The sequence below is a fragment of the Dendropsophus ebraccatus genome, chromosome 2 (genome assembly GCF_027789765.1).
Source record: "Dendropsophus ebraccatus isolate aDenEbr1 chromosome 2, aDenEbr1.pat, whole genome shotgun sequence".
Taxonomy (NCBI): Eukaryota; Metazoa; Chordata; class Amphibia; order Anura; family Hylidae; genus Dendropsophus; species Dendropsophus ebraccatus.
The window spans coordinates 20,082,539-20,106,620 of record NC_091455.1 but is presented as its reverse complement, the minus strand read 5'-3'; the positions used below and the strand labels follow the sequence as shown (position 1 = coordinate 20,106,620).

Below are 24,082 nucleotides of genomic sequence, written 5' to 3'. Positions count from 1 at the left end.
TGTGGTGCATTATACTTACCGCATCTCTTCTCGACCGCCCCCCCCCCCCCCCATTATACTTACCGCATCTCTTCTCGACCCCCTCAACGCATTTCGTGTCAACCCCCGGCCGCTATCTTGGGACAATGACTTAGTCTTCGGGAGGCCGGCCTAACCGCTCCATCTGTCCCTCATGCCGGCCGCCCTCTGTCGCGTCATCAGCAGTTCAGCCGCAATTGGCTGAGCATAACTGTGCTCAGCTAATCGCGGCTGAGCACAGTTACGACGCTGCAGAGGGCGGCCGGCACGAGGGACGGATGGAGCGGTTCGGCCGGCCTCCCGAAGACTACGTCATTGTCCCAAGATGGCGGCCGGGGGTCGACACGAAATGCGGTGAGTATAATGCTTCCGGGTCTAGCGTGGGTGGGGGGGAAACACGGGGAAGGGGGCCATTCACATACATAACACACATTACAAAGTTGTATAACTTTGTAATGTGTGTTATTTTGTGAATAATTGTTTAGCGCCGCACTACCCCTTTTAAAAGTAGTTTTTTAGGACAATAACTGCATCACCTGCCACATTTACATACAAAGTTCTCGAAAACTGCACCAAGGATCGAGCTAAGAAAATTACCTTCATCCTCAGCTCCCTATGCGCTATAGGGACATACCAGCAGGTTACTATAGCCTTGTACTATATGGTGCACACCACAGCTGCCTCAGTACCTCTTGAATTTAAAAAGTGTTCTTCTTCCAATCAGTGCAGGTTTGTAGCAATGCTCATGATACTTTAGGGGTATTTTGCTGGTAGACAAGCACAGGAATGAAGATTTCTTGAGAAGGCGGCGTCCCTTATTTTTCCCCAGTATTTTGGCAGGCGTGTGTATTCAATGCTGTAGTCTAGAGCTAGGGAGGGGCTGCTAGATGATTTTTGTTGACATGAAAACTATTGAAAGAAGTGCGTGAGTGTGCGCTTCACTCCCTGGCCCTGTCTCGCTGCAGGAGGTGAGATCCTTAGATATACAAAGATTGCATTGAGGCACACAGTCATACGCTTCTCCCAGCTTAGTGAGTGTGAACACCCAGACTCCAACTGATTAAAACTTTTGACATATCTGTGTCACTTGTCAAAGTTTTTTAACATGATAGGAACATTTTAAAGTGTGACTGTCGTTTAAATTGTTTTTTTTTTTTTTTTTTAATGAAATCAATAGTACAGGCGATTTTTAAGAAACTTTGTAATTGGGTTTATTAGCCCGTCTTCATGGTTCTCTTATGGAGAGGGGAGGACAAACAGGACAACAAAGAGTTAATTTACAGCTACATCACCGGGCTATCTCCTCTGAAGTCAGCACTGACCTCTCTGACCTCTGAATACCGGCTTTCACACAGGTCCCACTGTGTAATCCTTTGTTCTCTGCTGGCGACAAATCTTCCTCCTCCCCCCTCCCCTCTCCATAGGTTACACAGGGCTCAACTGATGTAAAAGAGTGGAGATTTCCTGATAATGAGCAGCGAATGAGAGAGAGAAGGGAGATGGGGGGGGGGGGGGCTGGGGAAAGTCTTTTTGAATGCAGATAATGGCAGATTTTGTTTCTTTAAATCGCCTGTACTATTGATTTCTGCAAAAAAAAAAAAAAAAATTCAACAGTGACACTTTAACCCCTTAAGGACAGAGCCTGAAATGGCCTTAATGACAGAGACAAATTTTATGAATATGACCTGTGTCACTTTAGTCATTAATAACTTCGGGATGCTTTTACCTATCCGGCTGATTCTGAGATTGTTTTCTCGTGACATATTGTACTTTACATTTCTGGTAAATTGGAGTCGATACTCATAACAAATCTTTATGAAAAAAAACCAAATAATGTGAAAAAATGTGAAAAAATGCATTTTTCCAACTTTGAAACTTTTTTGCGTATACAGAAAGTGGTTATACCACATAAATTATATATTAAATAGCATTAGCAACATGTCTACTTTATGTTGGCAGCATTTATTAAACTATCTTTCATTTTTTTTAGACGATAGGAAGCTTAAAACATTAGCAGCAAATTTCCAAATTTTCAGTAAAATTTCAAAATCTGATATTTTTAGGGACCTGTTCAGGTTAAAAGTGTATTTGAGGGGCCTGTATGTTAGAAAGCCCCACAAAGCACCCCATTTCAGAAACTGCACCCCCCAAACTCTGCAAAAGCACATCCAGAAAGTGTTTTAACCCTTTAGGGGAGTCACAGAAATAAAAGCTAAGTGTGTAAGGAATTTGAAAATTTTAATTTTCTGTGCAGAGATTTTATTGTAATCCAATATTTTTCATAATTATAAACCTATTACCAGAGAAATGCACCCCAATAATTATTGCCCCGTTTCTGCAGTTTATAGAAATACCCCATATGTGGCCCTATTGCGCTATTTGACGGAACCACAAGCCTCAGATATAAGGGAGCGCCTAGTGAATTTCAACGCCTCCGTTATATTTGGTCATTTTTGACTGTACCACTTCAGGTTGGCAGAGGCTCTGGGGTGTCAAAACCTAAAAAACACCCCTAAAGGGACACCATTTAGAAAACTACACCCCTCAAGGAATGTAACAAGGGGTGCGGTGAGCATCTGCACCCCACAGGTGCTTCACAGATTTTCCGAACAATATGGCGTGAAAAAAGAAAAATTTATTTTTTACACTAAAACGTTGTTCTAGCCTTCAATTTTTCATTTTCTTAAAGGGATAAGAGGCAAAAAAAGACAAAAAATGTGTAGCGCAGTTTCTCCCGAGTACAGAAATACCCCACATGTGGCGATAAAGTGCCAAGGGGGCGCAGGACGAGACTCCAAAGGGAAGGAGCGCCAATTGGCTTTTGGAAGCTGAATTTCACTGAAAAGGATTTCAAGGGCCATGTCGCATTTACAGAGCCCTCGTGCTGCCAAAACACTGGAAACCCCCCACAAGTGATTCCATTCTGGAAACTACACCCCTCAAGGAATCTAACAAGGGGTGCAGTGAGCATATGGACCCCACTGGTGACGGGCACAAATGTGGAACAATGTGACGTGAAAGGGAAAAATTTCATTTTTTCACTTTCATGGCACAAATGTGCCCGTCATCAAGGGGTCCATATCCTCACTGCACCCCTTTTTAGATTCCCTGAGGGCTGCAGTTTCCATAATGGGGTCACTTGTGGGGGGTTTCCAGTGTTTTGGCAGCACGAGGGCTCTGTAAATGCGACATGGCGTTCATCATCCATTCTAGCCAAATCCAACCTCCAAAATCCAAATGGCGCTCCTTCCCTTCGGAGGCTTGCCCTGCGCCCACATGGCGCTTTATGTCCACATGTGGGGTATTTACGTACTCGGGGAAAATTGCTTTAAACATTTTGTGTGTTTTTTTCTCTTTTAACCCCTTGTGAAAATAATAAATTCAAGGCTAGACCAACATTATAGTGTAAAAAATGTAATATTTCATTTTCACGCCACATTGTTCCACATTTGTGTCCGTCACCAGTGGGGTCTATATGCTCACTACACCCCTTGTTACATTCCTTGAGGGGTGCAGTTTCCATAATGGGGTCACTTGTGGGGGGGTTTCAACTGTCTTGGCAACACAGGGGCCTTTTGAATGCAACATGGCCCCTCGAAATCCATTCCATCCAAATCCAGCCTTCAAAAACCAAATGGCGCTTCTTCCCTTCGGAGGCTTACCCTGCATCCGCATGGCGCTTTATGTCCACATGTGGGGTATTTCCGTGCTCAGGGGAAATTGCTCTACACATTAAATGTTTTTTTTTATCTTTTAACCCCTTGTGAAAATGAAAAAACATGACAAGATTAATGATTTAGAGTAAAAATTTTACAAAAATTACACTAAATGTTGGTCTAGCCTTGATTTTTTTCCATTTCCACAAGGGGTTAAAAAAGAAAATGAACACAAAACGTGTAGGGTAGTGTCCCCTGAGTACGAAAATACCCCACATGTGGACATAATGTGCCATATGGGCACAGGGCAAGTCACCAAAGGGACAGAGCGCCATTTAGAGGCTGGAATGGAGGATGGAGGCCATGTCGCAATTACAAAGCTCCTGTGCTGCCAGGACAGTAGAAACCCCCGACAAGTGACCCCATTCTGGAAACTACACCCCATAAGGAATCTAACAAGGGGTGCAGTGAGCATATGGACCCCACTGGTGACGGGCACTTACGTAGAACATGTGCCGAGAAAATAAAAAATACAATTTTTTTCATTTTCACGTCCCAAATGTGGCCGTCACCAGGGGGCCATATCCCCGCTGCCCCCCTTCTTAGATTCCTTATGGGGTGTAGTTTCCAGAATGGGGTCACTTGTGGGGGGTTTCTACTGTCCTGGCCGCACAGAGGCTTTGTAATTGCATCATGGCCTCCTCTAATGGGAATGGCGGCCATACCTACTTAGCTGGGGAAAAGGGACAATTCTAATTTATTTCGGGGTATTAGGCCAATTATTAGTTTATAAGGTTGAAAATGAAAAAATTCCTTCCTGACTCCATAATGGCGATCAGAATAATCCCTGGATCAACGTGACCCCTGAAATAGGAATAAGGGACGGAATTTAGATAATGTAGAACCCCGATGACGTGTGGTGCCCCTTGGAGCGATCCAGTATGCAGAGGTCGGGGCGATCAGGACAGGTGTCACACGGGAAAATGGTGTCCTTCCTGATCCCCCTGTTACGCCACACTCTGCACTTCTTCTGGGGTCTCCCTTTCTCCAGTGTGGGGGACGTCACCTGGAAAATGTTGTCCTGGTGCGATACGGGGTCCTTCATATCCAGAAGCGCTGGGTCCGCTCCATGGCTGCTAAATATTAGGGCGCTATTACTGGTTCTGATATGTTCGGATGGTGCCGCAAGCTACAGTAGCTCGGGCAGCGAGAGACCAGAGGAGGGGGTGCTGGTATAAACGTTATCCCCGTACAGGTGGTGACCTTTATCCAGCAGTGGGAAGATCAGTTCCCGGACGATCTTCCCACTTGTTCCGAGGATGGGGGGGGGGGGGCATCTGGGGCTGGATTCGGGTGTCCCTTCCTACATACACTCTAAGGGTACATGCACACTGCGGAATCGCGACAGATAACCCCTCGTGCATTCCGCAGTTGGCACCCGCCGGCGGACTGATGCAGGCGCACGTCTCCGTCCGTGTCATAGACTCCATTCTATGCACGGACGGATTCCGCTCTCCGTCCAACGTGTTCATTCTTTGGATGGACGACGGATTCCGCCCGTGCATAGAATGGAGTCTGACACGGATGGAGACGCGCGCCCGCATCAGTCCGCTGGCTGGTGCCAGCTGCGGAATGCACAAAGGGTTATCCTTCGCCATTCCGCAGTGTGCACGTACCCGAAATCTGTAAGTGTACCCTGAGTTACTGTCACAGAGTGTGTAGAATTTCACACCATACCGTCATCTCTTATTGGGACGGTACTGGCGGAAAAGACGTGTCTGGGGGGCAGCGTACGCTACGCTACCCCCAGACATGTCACTGGATGATGAGGATGATGAGGATGAATGGAGGAAACAAGGATCCCCCATTCATCCTCACTGGCTGTTTCGGTGTCGGAGGCAATAACGTATCCCTCTGACGCCGAAAACACTCTGGGGGCCATCTTTATACGGGGATTAGTATATGGGGTATGTAGTGGTGTAGTGTCAAACTTTATTCAATGTAGTGTGGTGTAATGTAGTGTTTTTTTACGTTTTTTTTTACAGTAAGTATAAAAAAAAAACCTACGCCAACAAAGGAGTTGCTGATAAATGCCGCACTTATGTGCGGCACTTATTAGCAGACTGTGGCAGTAGAATATAGAAAAAAAACACCCTACGCCAAAAAGGAGGAGTTGCTGATTAGCAGCGCACTTTCGTGCGATGCTGATCAACACTCAGCGGCGATAGGGTGCGGAAAATAGAAGAAAAAAAAATTTGAAAAAAAAAAAAAAAAATTTCTACATTCTGAACATCCCTGTTAGCTGCTGATAAGTGTATTACACATATCAGCCGCTAGAGGGCAGCAGAGCGCAAAATACGGAAAGAGCCGACGCTGGAGCCGAAAATAGCCGAGAGAAGCCGAACGTGACGTCACGGAAGAAGCCGAAGACCCGAACGAAGACGAGGATGCCGCGAACCCGGAAGACGCCGATAAGGAGCCCGGGACAGGTGAGTAATGTACAAATACCTGCTCTGGACCCCTCGGCTACCTAGCTGAGGGGTCCAGGGCAGGTATTTACTATTTTGTGGGACTCTGATCGCCGTGCCACCGGCCCGATCGCCGTGAACGGCCAGCCGGCCGTTCACAGCGATCGGGCCGGTGGCACGGCGATCACCATTACTTTTTACAGTAATGGCGGTCGGTGCCGTCCTCGGACAGCACCGACCGCCATTTTTTTCCGGGTCATCGGGTCGCCGATGACCCGGAAAGGTTCCGATCGCCGCTATTGGCTGATCTGAATTGATCAGCCTATAGCGGCGATCGTAAGCACGGGGGGTGTTAACCACCCCCCGTGCCGTGAAGCTAAGATGGCCTGCTATGATTTATAGCAGGCCATCTTCCCCGACCGCTGTGTGTGAACACGCAGCGATCGGGGAAACATCGGGCGTAAATTTACGCCCTGATGCGCCAAGTACCAGGGCGCGAGGGCGTAAGTTTACGCCCGATGTCGTTAAGGGGTTAAAGCAGGGATGGGGAACCTTTAACCCTCCAGCTGTTGCAAAACTACAATTCCCATCATGCTTTAGCTTTGGCTGGAGGGCCAAAGGTTCCCTGCTTTAAAGGGTACCTATAAAATTGATCTCCTGTTCGTTCTTCAGGTCAGGCATGGAGAGAGACAGTCCGCACTGGCCATTTCGGGCAGCCTCAGCAACCGTACAACGCCCAGTGAGTCTGGTGCATGAGATCTGTTAATTAGAAACTGGCTTGTGCACAGAACATGCCGGATACTGTACGGTTACCTTGGCAACTGTATCTTGGAAATGGTGCCAGCTTTTCCTTACATATGCATGCTTAGCTGGCTGAATGTAATTTGACAGAAGCATAAATATTTCCTGCACAACAACTCCTTAACTGTGCTGTGTGTCAGGGAACTGCTATACACATCTAGTCAGGTGAATGGGGTCGGCTGCAGTTCTTGCACAGCCAGGTGACTGGAAGTTGCCCGGTGATGGGGCTACAGCACTGACCGTACAGTGATTGTATAGCCTAGCGATATGCCTTCACTTTATGAGATGCTATATAAATTTGTACACTAACTATTACTAGTTCGTTTTTTGTAAACACCTTCTTGCACTTTTAGAGGGTGTACTGATTATGTTGGCGATCTTAACATTGTGTGTAAATATCACCCATAGGGTTCCATAGTTCTCCTTTAAAACAATCAGCAGGTTAGGCGAATCTAATATCTATCAATATGCCTCTATTGCACACAGGGCGCTGAGGATGAAGTTTTTCTCTTATCCTATGCACTTTACCCTTCATCCTCTGCGCCATTTCCCTGCAGTTTTAATGTAGTGCTCTTTCCCATAAGGCCTTTTGGAGCACTGCCCCGCTCCCAGAGCGCCAACCTGCCCCCCCGACCGGCCCGCCTCTTCTGATGATTATCAGTGGAGCGGGATGTAACGTAACCCTCATCACATTAGGGATTTATCAGCAGATTAGGTTTGCCTAACCTGTACTTAGTTCCCCTTTAAAGGTCCCTGTCCTTTAAAAATAACTTTTGACAAGTCATAAGACCTGTCGAAAGTTATTGAATGCAGCGGGGCCCACTGCTGAGACCAGATTTGATCAGGGGATAAAGCCAGGGAGAGAGCACAGCGGCCACGGTCTCTCCTGGCTATATATCCTGATCACAGTAGGTCTCACCAGTGAGACCCTATCTTTCTATCTATCGTTGTTTTATACAGTAAAATGTTGTGTGTTTAATTTACCAAAATAAGTTTTTGAGTTTTAACACAATTGTTTTTGTCATTTTTGTCTCTCTCTAGACATTCATCATGAACTTAACTTGATACTACTGCACTACATCATATGCTAAAGAGAAGTAACCCTAAAGACGCTATTTGGAACATCAAAAGACATAACCGCCTGGTGTCTCATAGGATTTACACTTGAATTTTTTTTTTTTTTTCGTAATAAGCACTATGGCAAGTAAACGGAAAACAAAAACTCCCTGCATGGTGCTAGCAAGTGTGCACGATCCTGATTTAGGAGTCAACTCTGATGTGGAGGAAAGTCCACCGGTGCCTACTCCGGCAGAGCAACCCGTGCAACCAGAGAGCACTGTCCCTGAAAGCCTATCCAGCGAAGACGATGCACTAGAAACTAACGATTCAGACAATCAGCAGAATAAGGCGGTAGAAGGTGGTTACGAATGTAAATACTGTTCATTTCAGACAACTGACCTAAATATGTTTACCTTTCATGTGGACTCGGAACATCCCAATGTTGTATTAAATTCTTCCTATTTTTGTGTGGAGTGTAATTTCCTCACCAAACGGTATGATTCACTTTCTGAGCACAACACAAAATACCATCCCGGAGAGGAGAACTTTAAGTTAACAATGGTGAAACGCAACAATCAGTCAATCTTTGAACAGACTGTCAATGATTTAACATTCGATGGGAGTTTTGTCCAAGAAGTAAACCAGGAACAATCGGAGTCCAACTCGTCTGCGATATCCATCAGTAAAACACCAATCATGAAAATAATGAAGGAGAAGAAACGAATCAGCGTGCAACAAAACGCTTCCGAAGACGGCGCTGAAGAAAATGACTTGGTGACGGAGAACGAGCCTAAGCCAAAACCGCAAGAGATTAGAGAGTCGAAGCCGACCGTGGTGGTTCCTGAGCCGGTGAAAACAAGTGCTACGGTTGTGACAAGTACCCAGGAATTGCCAAGTACTGTTATTACTCCTGCTAATGTCCTTCAGCCGGGAGTGGCACAAGTGATCACGACTGTGCAGGCGCAGCAAAACATCCTCTCTAAAGTCTTAATCCCCATCAATAGCATTCCTACATACAATACAGCATTGGACAGCAACCCTCTTCTGCTGAGTAACTACAACAAGTTTCCATACCCAACAGTTTCTGAGATAACGCTTCTCGCTTCCCAAACTAAATGCACAGAGGAACAAATAAAAATTTGGTTTTCTGCACAACGACTAAAGCATGGTGTTAGCTGGACACCCGAAGAAGTAGAGGACGCTCGGAGAAAGCAATTTAATGGCACTGTACACACGGTCCCACAGACGATAACTGTTTTCCCGGCTCAGATTTCTTCAGCTGCCAATGGTTTGCCTTCCATTTTACAGACGTGCCAAATAGTTGGTCAGCCTAGCCTGGTACTGGCGCAAGTCGGAGGAACGAGCACAATACCTGTGACAACGCCAATAGCGTTGACGGTGGCAGGGGTCCCAACGAATGCTCAATTCCAGGCAAGTCAACTACCACAGACCCATGCGGTCTCTGAAACAAAGAGGGTGGCTGCCGTCCCCAGTGCTCAGCTTCCTAAGCAGGAGCCTACCATGATAACAGACCTGTTCGGGATGCGTTCAAAGAAAACTAAACAGCAGCTGACGGCCCTAAAAGTCAGCTATCTAAAGAACCCGTTTCCAAGTAATAGCGAAATCGACCGGTTAATAAGGTTCACAGCACTGACGAAAGGGGAGATCAAGAAATGGTTCAGTGATACGAGATACAACCAAAGAAACTCCAAGGGGAGCCACGGCATCCATTTCCCAAGTGATGGTGGACCGATAGTTATCGATTCTAGCGATGAAACTACAGAATCCCCGACTCCTCCTGTCATAACACCGCAGCGCAGACAAAGCTGGAACGCCTTCCCAGATTTTACCCCACAGAGATTTAAGGAAAAGACTGTGGAACAACTGCAAATCCTAGAGGAAAGCTATCTCCAAAACAACATACCGACCGACGAAGAGTTAAACAGGTTAAGGGTTCTTAGCAAACTAACAAGACGAGAAATTGATGCTTGGTTCGCTGAAAGGCGGCGGTCAGGTGGTATTAAAGAAGAACCTGTACTTTATGATGAACCAGGAATTAAGGAAGAAATGGACCCTGAAAACGCTTATGTTAAAGCCGGAGCAGCTCTTGCTAGTAAACTAGGGAAAAAGACCCCGGAGCAGCTAAATGTGCTAAAAGCCTTTTTTGTTCAAAACCAGTGGCCTACAGCAGAGGACTACGATAAACTCTCACGAGAGACAGGTCTTGCCAGAAGTGACGTCGTTGGGTGGTTTGGAGACACCAGGTATGGTGCTAAAAACCATTATCTGAAATGGTACAATCAATATCAAGTGAACGGCCGTCTCTCCCCTAATGCTGTTAATGGACAGGGCTTTGTACGAAAGAGAGGGCGAGGTCGGCCCAGGGGTAGAGGACGAGGGAGACCGAGAGGTCGTCCAAAAGGACCACGAAGAGCAAACAACTGGGAATGGGTGCCGCCTCCAGTAAAACCCAAGATTGGAAAAGCGGTACTTAAAGACTACTACTTAATGCACAAATACCTGAATGAGGAAGACTTGGATGAACTGGTGGCGAAATCGCAGATGGGTTATGAGCAGGTGAGGGAATGGTTTGCAGAACGCCTGCAGAGAGAGGACGCTGGTTTAGATCCTTTTGAAATTGAGGAGGAAGATGATGATCTAATGGACGATCAAGATGAAGAGGAGGAAATCGACACTGATGAGAGTGATAACTGGGAACCACCGAAACACATTAAACGGAGACTTTCAAAAATGGAAGACTGACATGTAAGTAATTCTAATGCAAACCATAGACAGAGGGGGTTCACTTTGGGTTATGTCCTGTGTATTATATTTTACAGAATGTGTGTTCGGTTATATTGATACCTAAAGATATTATTCCAGTTATCTCCTATGCACAGGAGTTTATCCCCCCGACGTAATGGAGCTGCAGCACTCATATATGCCTGGCCACCTGTCTATGGGACTTCTCAACCTGACTGAGCTTGGCAGTAGAGGCAGCCGTGGTCGAGCATGTGCGATGCCATCCTGGCGGCTAGGGATCAAGGCTCTTCCAGCTGTGACCCCCCCCCCCCCCCCCCCCCCAATAAGTAAAAAATTAGTTGTAGCAGCATTATGTGTGTTGTAAGGACAGAAAATAAGTTCATATCTATGGAGCTAATAAACTTCGCGGAATTCCGCCGGCTGTACGCGCTCACGGACGCGCGCCTTTCCACCGGCTCCATAGAGACTATTCTATGGGCCGGCTGATTCCGCATTCTGCCGAAAGAACTGACATGTCAATTCTTTTGGCGGAATGCGGAATCAGCCGGCCCATAGAATGGTGTCTATCGAGCCGGTAGAAAGGCGTGCGCACGTACAGCCGACAGAATTCTGCGGAATTTATCTGCGAGAATTGCTCAGTGTGAACCCACCCAAACTGAGAACAAGAGTGGTGCTCTTTCTAGAATACACTATTTTGTAATATCCCCTGGATATTATGTGGAATGTCAATGTGGATAACCTAGTGCTGAGACCCCATTGATTACTAAAATTAGGAGCTGAGCGCTGTGCATCTCCATTTCTCCTTGAAGAGCCAGCTTCTTGGTGTACAGATCCACAGACTGGCTCATAAACTTACTATGACTCCACACACTGCACCAATACAGGGCCTTTTTTTTTTTTTTTTTCATTTCTGATCCCTGATGCCAGAAGCGAGCAGAAAATTATATGCACTATATCTCCTACAGGTTCTTTTTTTAGATCTGTGTTTTTTACATTGTGATCTGTACTGCAAAAAAAAAAATGACCAAAACTCTTCAATTCTGGCAGCCAGGGCTGTGGAGTCGGTAAGCCGCAGCTCCGACTCCAACTCCGACTCCTGAATTTTATCAGGTCCGACTCCGACTCCTGCTCCTTCATAAATGGCCGGTCATATACCAGGGAAGGTATTTATCACACTGGCTCAGCAGCTTCTCTCTAATGTCATACATGATCCTGGGGCGACTTCTGAGGGAACAAAGGAATACTGTATATAAAGCAGCTTCTCCTGTGTGTGCAGTGGATGCAGCCAGTCTCCAGCCTCCATGTCCTGAACAACCTTTTCCTTTTTCTTTTCCTGCTGACAGACTTCTATGTTTCTACATAAATATTCACCATACACACAGAAACACTGCTAACAATGCCAGATTTCTGTAATATAGAGGTCAGACATAGTGATATAGAGAGGGGTCACACATAGTGATATAGAGAGGGGTCACACAAAGTGATATAGAGGTCACACAGTGATATAGAAGGTCACTGTGGGGGCAAGCAATAGCACACACACACAGCCTGCTGCAGCTATAGCACACACACACACAGCTTGCTGCAGCCATAGCACACACACAGCTTTCTGCAGCCATAGCACACACAACCTGCTGCAGCCATAGCACACATACACACAGCCTGTTGCAGCCATAGCACACACACACAGCTGCAGCCATTGAACACTTAAAGCGTAACTATAAAATATTTTGACCTTTCAGTTTTAGTTAGCTTAGGGCATGATAAGAATTTTTGCAATATACATTAATAACCTAAAATGAACAGTTTTTTAAAAACATGAAGCATAAAGTCCTCATTAAGCTGTGTTAGCCTCTGACTTATTTCTGCATTCCTGCTGGACACGCCCTCTCACTGCAGACCCTACCTAGAGTACAGACTCTGACAGGAGGATCAGATAACAGCCCTGACACAGAGAGAAACAGAAACAAAACCTCCTCCCCCCCTCCTAGCAGCACGTTCTCCCCCCTACCTCACAGAGATCACATAGCAGAGCTGTGGGTGTTGTGTGTGAGGAGCAGCGCAGGGGAGAGCTGGATGGAGGGACAAGTGTATCCAGTGCCACCATCACTCCAATGTACTGCATGAGGGAGAGTGGGTGAGTCACTGAGGGGAGGACTACAAGTCCCAGCACAACACCGCTGTAGTCCTTCCATAGTACATATAACACTCACTATTAGAGGTCTGCAGCAGGTGCCCCCCACCTCCATGGCTGACATTATCCTACAGTGTTATGAGAGAGCAGATGACTGTATCTAATCCCACTGTGTGTGATACCATCTGCTGGGGCTCTGTATCTAATCTTACATTGTGATACTGCATGCTGGGGCTCTATCTGATCCCTCTGTGTGTGATACATCTGCTAAAGTGCTGCTCAGTGAATGGAAGGACCAGGCCAGGGAGATGAGGGATAGGCCACGCCCACTTTGTCTCAGCCAGAAGAAAAATTCATTTATTCCTCTGAGCCAAACGACTGGGGATATCTCAGCGAGCGTACATGCTATCAAAGTTTAGGGCTCTTTTTAAAGGGTAACAGGTGGGCTTTTTATTTGAGGAATTTCATTTTTTGGCTACTGAAATTATAGTTACGCTTTAAGAAAAACACACAATCTTCTCCCAGAGAGAAAACACCACACTGAGGACAGAGGTTACTGCTACACTACTTATGTCTCCTCCTCCTCCTCTATATTACACAGGATATCTTCATATTACACTGCTGCTCATATACAGTCATCCAGCATCCAGGAAGAGAATAGCACAGATCTCCCCCCACACAATGGACTCTTCCAGCTCAGAAACAAACTGCCAAATAGTGACCGTCAACTTTTCCCCGACCACCCTTATGTAATAGGGCCAGTGTCCTATTACTGATATATTCCCCGACCACCCTTATGTAATAGGGCCAGTGTCCTATTACTGATATATTCCCCGACCACCCTTATGTAATAGACCCAGTGTCCTATTACTGATATATTCCCCGACCACCCTTATGTAATAGGGCCAGTGTCCTATTACTGATATATTCCCCGACCACCCTTATGTAATAGGGCCAGTGTCCTATTACTGATATATTCCCCGACCACCCTTATGTAATAGGGCCAGTGTCCTATTACTGATATATTCCCCGACCACCCTTATGTAATAGGGCCAGTGTCCTATTACTGATATATTCCCCGACCACCCTTATGTAATAGACCCAGTGTCCTATTACTGATATATTCCCCGACCACCCTTATGTAATAGGGCCAGTGTCCTATTACTGATATATTCCCTGACCACCCTTATGTAATAGGGCCAGTGTCCTATTACTGATATATTCCCTGACCACCCTTATGTAATAGGGCCAGTGTCCTATTACTGATATATTCCCTGACCACCCTTATGTAATAGGGCCAGTGTCCTATTACTGATATATTCCCCGACCACCCTTATGTAATAGGGCCAGTGTCCTATTACTGATATATTCCCCGACCACCCTTATGTAATAGGGCCAGTGTCCTATTACTGATATATTCCCCGACCACCCTTATGTAATAGGGCCAGTGTCCTATTACTGATATATTCCCCGACCACCCTTATGTAATAGACCCAGTGTCCTATTACTGATATATTCCCCGACCACCCTTATGTAATAGGGCCAGTGTCCTATTACTGATATATTCCCCGACCACCCTTATGTAATAGGGCCAGTGTCCTATTACTGATATATTCCCCGACCACCCTTATGTAATAGGGCCAGTGTCCTATTACTGATATATTCCCCGACCACCCTTATGTAATAGGGTCAGTGTCCTATTACTGATATATTCCCCGACCACCCTTATGTAATAGGGCCAGTGTCCTATTACTGATATATTCCCCGACCACCCTTATGTAATAGGGCCAGTGTCCTATTACTGATATATTCCCCGACCACCCTTATGTAATAGGGCCAGTGTCCTATTAGAATGTTGCTCATAATATATATTCAAGAGCAAAACTTGTAAAATTCATATCAAAATTCAATTCTACATTTTTTAAAGAATTTTTTTTAAAACTGGAGTCAGAGTCGGTGCATTTTTTTCCGACTCCAGCCAAAACTAGCTCTGACTCTGCGACTCCGACTCCACAGCCCTGCTGGCAGCTCCTAACATCATGGGAACTTCCTGACATTTTTCCTATGGCGATGTTGGTTAATAACTGCAGCTACCGGTTTGTCCAGCAGGTGTCATTATATTAGTAAGTGACTGGTTTACAGGTTTTTTTTGTCCTTTCAGGAAAATGTACATGAGCAGATCCTAAAGCAGAAAATAGGTCAGTGTAGTGTCATTTTTTATATTGATAGTTTTTGCATTTACCATGGTCAGACCCTTTTTTTTTTAAAGCTTTTAAACTACAGAGATGATAGAATGAACAAATTAGCTTAAAACATTACTTAAAAAAAAAACAAAAAACTTTTTTTGGCTTGTTTCAATCAGTGTTTAGACCTCCACCAGTCTCTAGATAAAATCAGGAGAAATGCGCAACTGAGCTCTTCCCTCCCTCTTGCTGCTGTAGTCTATAATATGTTCTACAATAGGTCAATAATATACTACGTTTACACAAAGCGATAATTCGCCCAATCGATCGTTTAACCATTTTGAAGCAACAATTTGGTTTTTATAACGATCAGCGTTTAGACGGAGAAAAATCGTTGTTGCGATCGTTTTAAATCGCTTAAGCCCGTCTCACACATACGGTGAATTTTTGAAAGACTGTTTACACGAAGCGATCTGCAAATTTTTTACCAACGACCAACGACGATTTGAAAGATCACAATGAACGATTTCTAGCTCGTTGCTTGATCGTTCACTGTGTTTCCACGGAACGATGATCGCTTAAATGCCATCGTTATCGCGAAAATTTGAACGATAATCGTTTCGTGTAAACGCAGCAATAGGTTCTATAATAAACTTTTGGAATTGACTTCGACATTAAGACTGGGAGAAAATCACTCAAGTCACACGCTAGTCCCAATCGATGAGGGGCCTGAACATCCAGAATCCGACCAATCCAAAATTTTTGCCATTTTTAAAGTGACAGTAACACTTGAAATTGTAATCTTTGGCATTTTTCCTTTTATCCAGAAGATCAATGGAGGTCCTGCTGCATGCTCAACCAATGCTCCATTCACATGGTGGGCGGGTTAAGGGACACCTATTCATGATCCAGCACATGATTATAGTAAATAGGTACTCCTTAAAGGGGTTATTCCAAGTTTGTAACTTTAATAGCGTAACTTTGTTAATATCTTGAGCGAGCAGATATTCGGACGATTCTCTGACAGTATGACCTTAGTCGTTACTCTGACCTTATATTCAGAAGTCTTGTTACATGGGTGGATGTCGTAAGCTATGTGAGATGTTTGAAGGTGTAGCTGGCACGTCTTGGCTTTTCCTGTAGCTGCGAGGTACTTGTGCAGTAGTTGGCACCTGGATGTGGCGGTGTCTTTATTGTCTTGCCACTGGTAATTATGATAGGAGTTTAATTGGTGAGGGAAGTTTCCAAAACTTTATCCTCATAGTCATGTAATAACACGGCTCACCTGTGACCTTTTATAGGATCATGAAGCAAGCTCCAGGTTATCAGGATTAGTTCCAGAGAAAATTCCCAGAAGTTACTGTTCTGCAATGTAAATAAATGGTTGGGATATACAGACATATTAAAGGGTTAGTTCACTAAAACTTAACTTTAGATATGTTACTGCCCATGATGAGATTAACAATTCCCTTCATATTACTTATTATCTATTCAGTCTCCTTCCCCCTAGTCCTGAGCTGCTGCTTTCTGCTGAAGACTTAAAAATCTGTGAGCTTTTCTCTCCATCTCCCCCTTCTCCCCCCTCCCTTCTGAGATGGCTGATGTAAAAAAGACCCTGGCAGGCTTTATCTGCAACTTTGTAGTTTCTTAGTAATGCTGGGAGGGATAAACTGAGGTTACGGCTTGCTGCACTTCAGGAGCTCAGGAACGCCTCTTTGACTCTTACTGTAGAATAAAAGTATTTTTTCAACGTTTTGGAAGCACAAGCAGATATATGAAAGGTACCAGGTGTCTCTGTGACAGATAGCTAACAGTGTCAGCAGTTTGGAACGTGGATTACAGCTAAAAGATTCCCTTTAATGTAGATGGTGTGATACGTAGAGGAGCGCTAACCTCCCGGGCCAGTTATTAGTACTGATGATAGATGGAGTCGTCCGTGTGCGTTCACAGAAATCTTTCCCTCACATTCTTCTCATCTGACTCACCTTGAGTCAAAGTAAAACTGATCACGTTTTCACAAAGTGCAGCGGCATGAATGGTAGAACACCCAGCCGGAAGCGGACATGTCCAGATACGTACAAACTGCAAACAGATCATAAGCTGCAATTTACTTTTTTTTTCTGTTTTTTTTTTTTTTTTTAATTCAGATTGTATTTATATTTTTTTCTGTTCCATAACACAAAAAGGGAAGGTAAGGAAAACACTAAGGGCATGTTCACACTAAGTAAATGTGTCCGAAATCCGTGGCGAAGAATTGACATGTCATTTCTTTGCGCAGGGAGCAGAGGCGTGCGAGCCCTCTTATAGACAGGCTATGGCACACTTAAGCAGGCGAGTAAGATTGCTAATTAATTAATTTCTACTTTAATTAGAACATTCCCAACCCAAGTGTTTTTTGTGTATATAGTCACCATGTAGTTACCCAGAAGTCCTCATAATCTAGACTTTGACTGTACCCTTAATGGGCTAATACAGTATTATGACACACGTACCCTGCTGCAGATTTCGGCTATTTAAAGGGGTCCTCCAGTTGACGTCATGACTGGGGGGAAAATTCCTTCCCTGGCTAATAGACAGCCTGCTCAGCCAATCAGTGACTGGAGCAGCGCCCTGACCCAGTCACTGACTAGCTGAGTGACCAGTCCTTTAGCCAGGTTATGATGTTTGCAGCGCCAGAGATCCTCCTCCCCTTCTAAGAGCTCCAGCACTCTCAGTTTTCTATCTACAAGGCCATGTAATGGCTTGTTTGTTACAGGAATAGTTGTACTGTGTAATGGCGCCTTTCATTTTACCATAACATGTATGATGGAATTCCAAATATATTATTTATAAAGATATAAATAGGTGAAATCGTAAAAAAGAATGCAATATGGTAACGTTTGGGGGGTTCCTGTGTCTACGTAATGCACTATATGGTAACAGCGACATGATACCATTACTCTATAGGTCAGCCCGAACACAACCATATGCAGGTTACACAGATTCTCTAATGTTATATATGTATTTTTTTTTATGAAATCCTTTTTTTTGGCAATTAAATATTATTAAAATGGGCCTATTGTGACGCTTATAACGGTGTTATATTTTTACCTACGGGGCTGTATGGGGTGTCATTTTTTCCGCCATGATCTCTAGTTTTTATTAATACCATATTTGTGAAGATCGGACGTTTTGATCACTTTTTATTGATTTTTTTTTTCCCTCTTTTCGTCTACGCAGTTCACCGTTCGCAATGACGCTTGTTATATTTTAATAGATCGGACAATTACGCACGCTACGGTATATTATATGTTTTATCTATTTATTTTTATATGTTTTATTTATATAATGGGAAAGGGGGGTGATTTCAACTTTTATTGGGGGAGGGGTTTTGGGGTAGTGTAATAGTGTTTTGAACTTTTTTTTTTTTTACACATTTGAAGTCCTTTGGGGGACTTTTACATACACTAGTTTGATTTCTACACTGATGAGTGCTATGCCATAGGCATAGCATTGATCAGTGTTATCGGCGATCTGCTCATTGAGCCTGCCTGTGCACGCTCAGTGCAGCAGATCGCCGATCGGACCGTGCGGAGGCAGGTGAGAGACCTCCGGCGGTCCGTTTCAACAATTGGGACCCCCGCAGTCACACTATCGGTAAGTGACAGGGGACTCCCCCTGTCACTTACACTTAAACGCCGCGGTCGCACCGCGATCGAGACGTTTAAGGGGTTAATGACGCGCGGCAGCGCGATCGCTGCAGCGTGTCATTACCGGTGAGGTCCCGGCTGCTCACTGCAGCCGGCCCCCACCTCCTGTCAAGCGCGCTTCATAGCGGGAGAAACACCCAGGACGTAGAGTTACGTCATGGGTCGTCTGGGGACAGACTTCCATGACGTAACCCTACGTCCAGGGTCGTCTAGGGGGTTAATTACATAACTTTCTGACACCTGTTGATTTGAAAGCATTTTTTTTCTCTGGTGTACCACTTTTAATTATATTTGTTAATGCTGCGTTTACACGGAACGATTATCGTTCGAATTTTCGCAATAACTATCGCATTTGAGCGATAATCGTTCTGTGTAAACACAGCAAACGATCAAGCGACGAGCGAAAAATCGTTCATTTTGATCTTTCAACATGTTCTCAAATCGTCGTTCGCTAAAAATTCGTAGATTGCTTCGTGTAAACAGTCTTTCAAAGATTCACCCTATGTAAAAGATGGGCTTAAGCGATCTTAAAAACGGTCGCAATAACTTTTTCTCTTACAAATTTTCTAATGATTTTTTTTACGATTTATTCGTCTAAATGCTGATTGTTATAAAAACCGTCGTTATTGTTATAAAAAAGTCGTTGCATCAAAATCGTTAAACGATCGCTTGGGCGAATTATCGCTTAGTGTAAACGCAGCATTATAGGGAACCAAGCACGCCGAATATGCCCCTAATGATAAGGAAACGTGCTGGTACATCACCCAGCATGCTTCCCAAACGTCCCCCCTGTACCCTGTACACAACCTGTTTATTCCGGTGGATACCTGGGGATAAATGCCTATAGAAAATAAGTGACCTGTGTGACCTGTGCGGCTCTTGTACTTTTATTTTTAGCCACCATTGTGTCATCTCTCCAGGTTCTGTGTGAGTCACACTATTAGTCACCTACATAACTTTTTATGCATTTCTGACAGTATATTAGGCTTTGATGTAAAATTACATACGCTTATAATTATATAGTGCTGCGTGGCATTTTCACAATTTTCATAAAATATTTGGATTTTTCGGTGTACTATGATATAATATATTTGGATATTTAATTATATTTATTTTCTACCCCCGTTTCATTCTGTCTTGAAGTCAAAAAGTTGAGACATGATACTATATAGTGGGGTTTTATTATTGTATTTACATGGCTTTTTATGTATATCTGTACAATGATTTGTGTTTGTTTGTTTTTTCTTCTTAATGGGACAATAATAAATTGTCTGACAGCACTTTAAATCTTACTTATATCAAACCTATGTTCACATATAGTATTTTCGTCAGTCTTTCTCAACCAAAGCCAGGACTGGAACTGACAGGGCAAAATTATAATGGAGCTTCTGTATTTTCAACCAACTCCTGGTTTTGGTTGAAAAAAGACTAACCTTAAGACTGACAGAAATACTGTGTGTGAACATAGGCATAAAACTTTAACACCCCCCCCCCCCCCCCCCCATTTTGATATTTCTCATATATTTTACCCATTTTAGGAAAGAAAGTGATGTCAGCGGAGAACTGAACGGCTTTGCGGTGTCCAGTTTACAGTGAAATGCATGGAGATCCTCTCTGATGAAAACCACAGAGCGGCGGGTGGAGGAGCGATTGTTGCGAGCTCTGCCGGAGCGGAGTAATCGATCTGCATGCTGTGCCAAAGTAGCCACACTGCAGACAGAGGACTTTACTGTACATACAGAATCAATGATGTGGGCAGCACATAACTTGTACAATTCAGAAGATTTTAATACATTTTTACTGACATGTATTTTTGGGTTTTCCCCTTTTTTTTTTTCTTTTTTTTTTCTTTTCTTTTGTTTTTCCCCCTTTTATAGACCTTTTTTGTGTGGGAGAGGACAACGCATTGACCACAAATTTTTTTTCTTACTTTTTGCTACATACATATAGCATAACTATGTGCTAGTTAAACAGAGTTGGCTGTCTGTGGTTTTTTTTTTTTTTTTTTTTTTTTTTTTATGTATAAAGCTTTTAGCTTTGAGTGACCAAACATTTTTTTTTTCTTTCCTAAACAGCATCGATTGATTTATTCAGTGATTTTTGTATTTGCCGCTCCCCTTCCTCTTTCAATATCATCATCAATATACCGTACAATCTATACACATCACACACCTAGTGCAAATATAAAAGGGTTTTATTTCGGTGTTCTCCTTTGTATTTTATTGCCGTCTGTGGGGTTGCCAAGTGTAATTGTTTTGCAGGGAAACAAAAAAAAATATTTTTTTTCTAAAAATGGCTCTGTAAATCGACATGGCGTAAAAGGAAAAAAAGAAAAAGACTCGCACCTGCCAATAAACGGTGTCTTACATGTATGTATATTCAGCTTTGTACTTTCTTAAAATTGAGTTACCTAAAGAGGTTGCACAACTTTTAGGTCCATGGTTAGTTTAGCATTTTTTTATGTTTGTTACCCGTAAGCACACTTTGGTTTTGTGAAATGTTTTTTTGTTTGTTTTTTCTTTATGCATAACGTAACACCAGATAAAATTGTAAAAAAAAAAAAAAATTAATTACGGCCTTCACTACAATAAGAAGTGTCTATTTCGTATGCTCTGTAACATCATTTAAAGGGGTTATTCAGGATTAGAAAAAAAACAAAACAATGCTATTTTCTCCCAGAAACAGCGCTGTTCTTGTCCTCAGTTTGGGTTTGGTATTACATTACACTTTTTTTTTATTGAAGCAAAAGTAGCCGAGTTGTAATATCACACACAACCTGAGAACAAGGGTAGTTTTTTTTTATGTTTTTCTAATCCTAGATAACCCCTTTAAGGGTTTGCTGTAAATGTCAACTCAAGGTGGATATGATCCTAGGAGAAAAAAGTAATAAAAAATAAAGTGCCTTTGCTAAAATGGATATTATAGCAGAAAGCTGTAGCTCAGGTTCGTGCTATAGCCACTGACCTGCTTTAGAAATAATGAATATTATATATATATAAAAATAATAGTGTAAAGAAAACATTTAATAGAAGTCATCAAGGATTAGGAAAACCCCATGGATGCTTTCTTCTAGAAACCTAGTCACACCTGTCCATGGGTTGTCTGGTACTGCACATCAATGAATAGGGCTGACCTGCACTACCACATACAACCTGTGGACTGGAGTGGAGCTGTTACAGGAAGATAGCAGCCACTTTTCAATGCATAAAATATTATTAGGTCATGTTTGTTTTTATAGTTTCTTTACTTCAACATGAAAAATTTACATTTACTGTGACCGTTTTTTGTTTTCGTTACTAAGACCGTGTTCAAAGATTCACCTTTAAACCTGTTGGGCTACAACATTAATTTCCTAATATAATTTTATTGCATGGGGCTATATAGAGCAATAATATCCCTGCGTATATAACATGATAAAAGCCTGCAGCCACTACAAGGGGAACTCTGCAGCATCTATGTATCCCATACATTAGTCTATATAAGAGCAAAAGGGTGTTAGACATTACAGTGAATCTGTACCGGCTGCCACCCACCCCAAACCAGTAACCGCCAGAAAAATGGGTACCAGCAGTTTGGGGTGGGTGGCGGCCGGTACAGATTCATTTAAAGGGGTTATCCATCGCTACAAAAACATGGCCACTTTCTTTCAGAGACAACACGACTCTTGTCTCCAGTTCAGGTGCGGTTTGCAATTAAGCTCCATTCACTTCAATGGAACTGAGCAGCAACCCATCCCCAAAGCTGGAGACAAGAGTGGGGCTGTTTCTGGAAGAAAGTGGTCATGTTTTTGTAGCGATGGATGACCCCTTTAAGTTAAAGGGGTGGTCTGGGGAGCAGCAGAGAGCTTCCTGGCACTTTTTCCCGATCATTCCACATCTTGGAACTATGCCCACACACGATGATCAGGGCTTAGACCCATCCCTTCCTGTTTCAAGGCGGGTAAAAAACTTTCAGCACTGAGCAGAAGGTTTTAATTGTCTTTTGCTCCCCGGACAACCCCTTTAAAGTCAAGGATATTTTTTCATATAACTTGTTAATGGCGTACTGTTGCATAAAAGAACAGCTCTGACAATTTTCTTTTTTTTATTGCCACATAGGCTATTCCTAAAGGGATAAGCCTCTGCCAGAGCTGTTTGGCAGCGAGTTACCTCTCGCTTTAGAGAACACATAAGCAGATATGGTTCTCCTGTTCCTAAACTTCCTCTGTCTCACTGTATTCCTATGAGATGCAGCTGCAGGGGAGAGGGGTGTGAAGCTGCATCTCATAGGATATACTTGAGGTTCTGCAAAAAAAAAATCATTGGAAATCATTGTCAGGGGAGTAATGCTTCAGCCACTATATTGATGCACCTTATGCATATTGTCCCTTATTTATATTCATGGCCTTATAAATTAGGGGCAGATTATAACTTTCAGCACACTATATATATATATATATATATATATATATATATATATATATATATATATATATATGGGGCACATAGAAAGAAACAAGCAGGTGACTCTTAATAGGAAGGGGCTGCCAGAAATGTCTTCGGAGGAGAACAAGTTCTGGGTTGTCATGATCACATGACACATTTACTATAATGAAAGGGTTAATAATCTGTAAAAGCACCTGAGCTAGGACAGAGCACCAAATCCTGGTGCTGCTGTTGCTGTTAGAAATAATAATAATTACAAAAATATATATATTTAAAAAATTGCCGGAGTACTTCTTTAATCTTCATTTGTTAGTATAATTGCCGTCTGCTATCCTGAATGGTGGACTCTTGTATAAATTTATCGATTCCTCTTGTTGTCCATGCAGTTTTTGCCTCCTTAAAGGGATCAGATCCTCTTCTTTAGGAAACGATTATGAAACCGTTTCGATATGTTGGTGGAAAACCGAGCTATGTTGTAAGCTTCTGTTGGGATCAAACAAGTAGGGCGCCACCTGTGGACAGATGCGGCACTGATAAAAGCCGCCATGTTTTTCTTAAGGGCCTTTTTAATAACTGGATAAAAAATCTCTGTTTTCTATATCGACTTGTTTTAGGAAATTCACAGTTATCTGTTAAGCAATTGAAAGCCCAAAGAGCTGATTAAAGAGGTCCTCCAGGATTAGAAAAGGCACAAACTGCGCCACCCCTGTCCTCAGGTTGAGTTTGGTATTACAATTTATCTCCATTCACTTCAATCGAACTGAGCTGCAAAACACACACCCCAAACTGAGGACAGGAGTGGGGCGGCCATGTTTTTCTAATCCTTGAAAACCCCTTTTAAAAGGATTATCCAGCGCTACAAAAACATGGCCACTTTTCCCCCCTCT

At 43.4% G+C, this 24,082-nt stretch overlaps 1 protein-coding gene across 1 annotated transcript in view; it reads left to right on the top strand.

The window, feature by feature from the left end:
• Positions 1 to 22,327, top strand: part of ZHX1 (zinc fingers and homeoboxes 1) — a 28,749-nt gene extending 6,422 nt beyond the window's left edge. Inside the window, exons 2-3 of the mRNA XM_069957130.1 lie at positions 7,985 to 10,768; positions 20,310 to 22,327. Of these exons, the coding sequence (XP_069813231.1) occupies positions 8,141 to 10,765 (2,625 nt within the window). The 5' untranslated portion in view covers positions 7,985 to 8,140 and the 3' untranslated portion in view covers positions 10,766 to 10,768; positions 20,310 to 22,327. The remainder of the gene's footprint in view (positions 1 to 7,984; positions 10,769 to 20,309) is intronic.
• The last annotated feature ends 1,755 nt before the right edge of the window (positions 22,328 to 24,082 follow it).